Below are 3,910 nucleotides of genomic sequence, written 5' to 3' on the forward strand. Positions count from 1 at the left end.
TCACTATTTGTATATTTTCAAAGAAAATTATTTTTTAGAAACAAATTCATTCTCATTCTGTTTAATGTGCACACATCACATAATAAGGCAAATACAACTTTAATACAGGCTACATCAATCAGCTATAAAATCTGAACTACTCTTATTTTTAGTTGAGGTAGAAAATTCAGAGTATATTCCAAAAAATGCAACTAACACAATCCCAGTGTCCTATGCTAAAAAACCCAAAAGTCTGCCCTACCAAGATGACATCTTCTAATGTCAAGTGTCCCGTTTACTTTCCACAACCAAATGTTTTGTTCCAGTCTTCATAAAGCTCTAAATCTTTTGGAGACACACTTGGTCTCACAGTTCTAAACGCATTTTCAAAATCAACATAAGCTATGGGTCGAACCTGATCGGGCGTTATGGTGGCAATGTCAGCAGTCTGTAAACTGCGAATAGGGCCAAGAGAGGCCTCTCTGCAAAGCTGGGTCATGTCTGCTCCAGAGAACCCGTCAGACCGCTGGACGACCGCGTCCACATCCTCTTCACTGAGGCGACACTGCTCCTTGGACATGAGGTTCATCACGATCTGTTTCCTAGCGGAAGCTTCTGGAAGGGGGATATAAAGCCTTTTCACCAACCTTCTTCGGGCTGCCTCATCTATCTCCTGTGGCCGATTTGTCGCTCCCACCACTAGGATGCGGTCTTCAGAAGATGTGGTTGCTCCGTCTAACTGAACTAAAAATTCCGTTTTTATCCTTCTAGAAGATTCATGCTCGCCATCTCCCCGTTGAGATAATAAGGAATCAATTTCATCAATAAATATTACAGCTGGTTGCTGACACCTTGCAACAGCAAACAATGCACGAACCATTTTCTCCCCCTCGCCGACCCACTTAGAAGTCAAGGATGAAGCAGAAATACTGAAGAAGGTTGCCCCAGACTGACTAGCGATGCACTTGCCAATTAGAGTTTTCCCAGTCCCGGGAGGCCCAAAGAGCAGAATTCCTTTAGGAGGTCCGCGTAACCCAGTAAAGATGTCTGGTCTCATCATGGGCCACACGACTATTTCCTTTATTGTGGTTTTTGCAAATTCTACCCCTGCGATATCTTCCCAATGCACTGGAGGTCCGTGATCCATAATCTCACTCATAATAAGTTCAATCATCTTTGGCTCCAAGTTCTTCAGACGCTCGTCGATGGGATGTGCTGGTTCCATAGGTCCTGTCCCACAGGGTCTGCACTGCATCCCTCCGTTCTGCTCGCCCTCATCCTGCTTAGGAATCGGAGGAACAAACTTCCCGAATATCCCTCGAGATCGACCTGCTCCCAGAGACTTCTTAACTCCACCATATGAAGACCCCGATGCACGCTGAGATGGGTGGCCCTTTTTTTTCTGCTCCACCCATAATTGTTCTTTTGCAGTTTTAAAGGTAGGCAGACTGCTATTCTCTCTTTGGCCGTTATCATCTGTTTTACTAAAGGCCTTATTCAGCTCTGGATTAGAAAGGGCATCAATGGCGCCAGAACCATAAAAAGCCTTCCTTTCCCGTGTCTTTTCAGAGCCAGAAGGAAAACAGGGCTGATTATATGAAAACATATTTAGTCTTAAGTTGGCTTTAGGAGAGCTATGATTTTCCTTTCTGACACTTCCAAATAATGGTGTGGCATGGAATTTCGCGGTAGCGGACTCCCCTAGAGGCACCGAGGATATGGGAAAAGTCCTGGTGACATTAGTCAGCACAGGCGGCTGGGCACTCTGAGGGCACCTCGCAGGGTTACTCCCTGGAATGCCTTGCGTAGGATCTGGGTTATGAATTGAGCTGGGCTCGCCCTCTCCAGAAGCTCCACAGACAGTGGCCTCCTTATACAGTACTACTGATGCATCACTAGGTTCCAACAGAGAATCTCTGAATTCTTTGCCAGCTTTCATCATCTTCTGTACACTGCTCATGTTGAAGATGTTATTTATTGACAGCCCAGACTGCCACTTCTCACTGTTGGCTTGTTTAGATCTTGCCAGAGCCAAAATGCTGTCTGCATAGTTATTCAAACCAGTTTCAACATTGTCAGAATCAATAATTGCAGAATATCTCTCTGCATACCTTTTGAACAGTGTGGTAGCGCAGACCTGGGAGATCTCAGAGTTGGCCCGTGAATACTGAATGCGTAATATCTGCGCACGGTGTGCGTCTGCCTTCTGTTCTGGTGTGCACGCGCCAGATGTGATTGCAAAGTAATTCTTCTGCCATTCGCTCAGGTGTACAGACCTAGAGCTGGAGGTCTGCATGTTAAGTTTCTATAACAAATGCCAAAAATGAAGACAAATCAGTATCAACAACACAAAGACACAAGAAAGATGGTTTCAGAATCTCTGCTAAGAAAGTTATGCTGGATTTTTAAATTATAATATATATGTAAACCAGGTGTGGTGGCACGTGCTTGTAATCCCAGCTTTTAGGAAGCTGAGACAGGAGGACTGCGGTTCGTGAACAGCCTCAGCTACTTAGTGAGGCCCTTTACAATTCAGTGAGATCCTCTTCCAAAATAAAGAATAAAAAACAGGGCTGGGGGTGTAGCTCAGAGGTAGGATGCCCCTGGGTTCCATCCCCAGTACCACACACACACACAAAGATATATGTATGCGTATTTATGTATCTGTGTGTACATGTATATATATATATGATATATGTGTGTATATATAGATTGCTTACATAAAGACATTGATATAGTCTTCAAGATTAGACTTAACAGCTTTTTATTAAATTATTTAAGTTATATCATAATTTTCCCTGCAAACAGAAAAAACACTCATAAGCTTCATTTCATTTTTTTTTTTTTTTTGGAGGTTCTGGGAATGGAACCCAGGGGCACTGTACCTCTGAGCTATACCCCTAGCCCTACTTTTTAGTCTTTTGATTTTTTTTTTTTTTTTGTTTTGGGTGGTACTGGAGATGGAACCCAGGGGTCTTCTACCTCCAGGCTACACTCCCAGACCTATTTTATATTTTATTTGGAAACAGGGTCTCTTAAGCCAGTGTGGCTGGCTTCAAACCTGCATGATTCTCCTGTCTCAGCCTCCCAAGCACAGGGATTACAAACGCACACCACCATGCCCAGCTTGGTCTTTTGATTTTTGAAACAGGGTCTCATTGAGTTGAGAAAGGCATCCCTAAGTAACCGAAGCTGTTTCCAAACTGCGATCCTCTGGTCTCAGCCTCCTGAATGCTGGGATTACAAGTGTACGCCACCATGCCGGGTGCACTTATAAATTTTAAATGCAAAGATTTAAAATTAATCACCAAAAAAGGCAATATGGAAGAACAATGAAACTTTCAATAAAAAAAACAGCCCAGGAGTTTTTAAACTTTAGTCTTTAAGAAAAATGCGCTCAATGAACCTAAGCAAGGCTTTTACTATTTCAGGGCCTTCATTTTTCTTATCTGTCAAACGAAAGGAACCTTTGTGAGAATCAAGTCAGATAATGAGCATCAGAATAATCTGAAAATCACTAATGTTATTCCTACTGTACACTGTGGAAACTGAAGCCAAGTAAGTCAAACTTACTGGGGACACACAGCTGGTTATGAATGGAGCGCGTCCGTTCCTGGTACAGAACCGAGCACCTCACCCTGCACTCAGGCTTCCTCAATGCTTCCACCAGACAGAGCTGCATGGGTCAAAAGTTAACTGAGTCATAGTGAACTTTTTTTTTTTTTTTTTTTTGCGGGTCTGGGGATGGAACCCAGGGGCATTCGACCTTCGAGCTATACCCCCTGCCCTATTTTTTATTTTGAAACTGGGTCTCACTGAGTTGCAGAGGGCCTCACTAAGTAGCTGAGGCTGTCCGCAAACCCTGAATGCTGGGATTACAAGCCTGTGCCACCACGCCCAGCTCATAGGTAACATTTTTACAGAGGTATTT

At 43.6% G+C, this 3,910-nt stretch overlaps 1 protein-coding gene across 1 annotated transcript; it reads right to left on the reverse strand.

The window, feature by feature from the left end:
• Positions 1-213: 213 nt before the first annotated feature.
• On the reverse strand, positions 214-2,275 carry FIGNL1 (fidgetin like 1; the record flags this gene model as incomplete). Its single annotated transcript, XM_080702001.1, has 1 exon — positions 214-2,275. The coding sequence occupies one exon, from the start codon at positions 2,273-2,275 to the stop codon at positions 275-277; it is 2,001 nt and encodes a 666-aa protein (XP_080558127.1). The 3' UTR covers positions 214-274.
• Positions 2,276-3,910: the final 1,635 nt, after the last annotated feature.

The sequence above is a fragment of the Muscardinus avellanarius genome (genome assembly GCF_963383645.1).
Source record: "Muscardinus avellanarius genome assembly, chromosome: 9".
Classification (NCBI taxonomy): Eukaryota; Metazoa; Chordata; class Mammalia; order Rodentia; family Gliridae; genus Muscardinus; species Muscardinus avellanarius.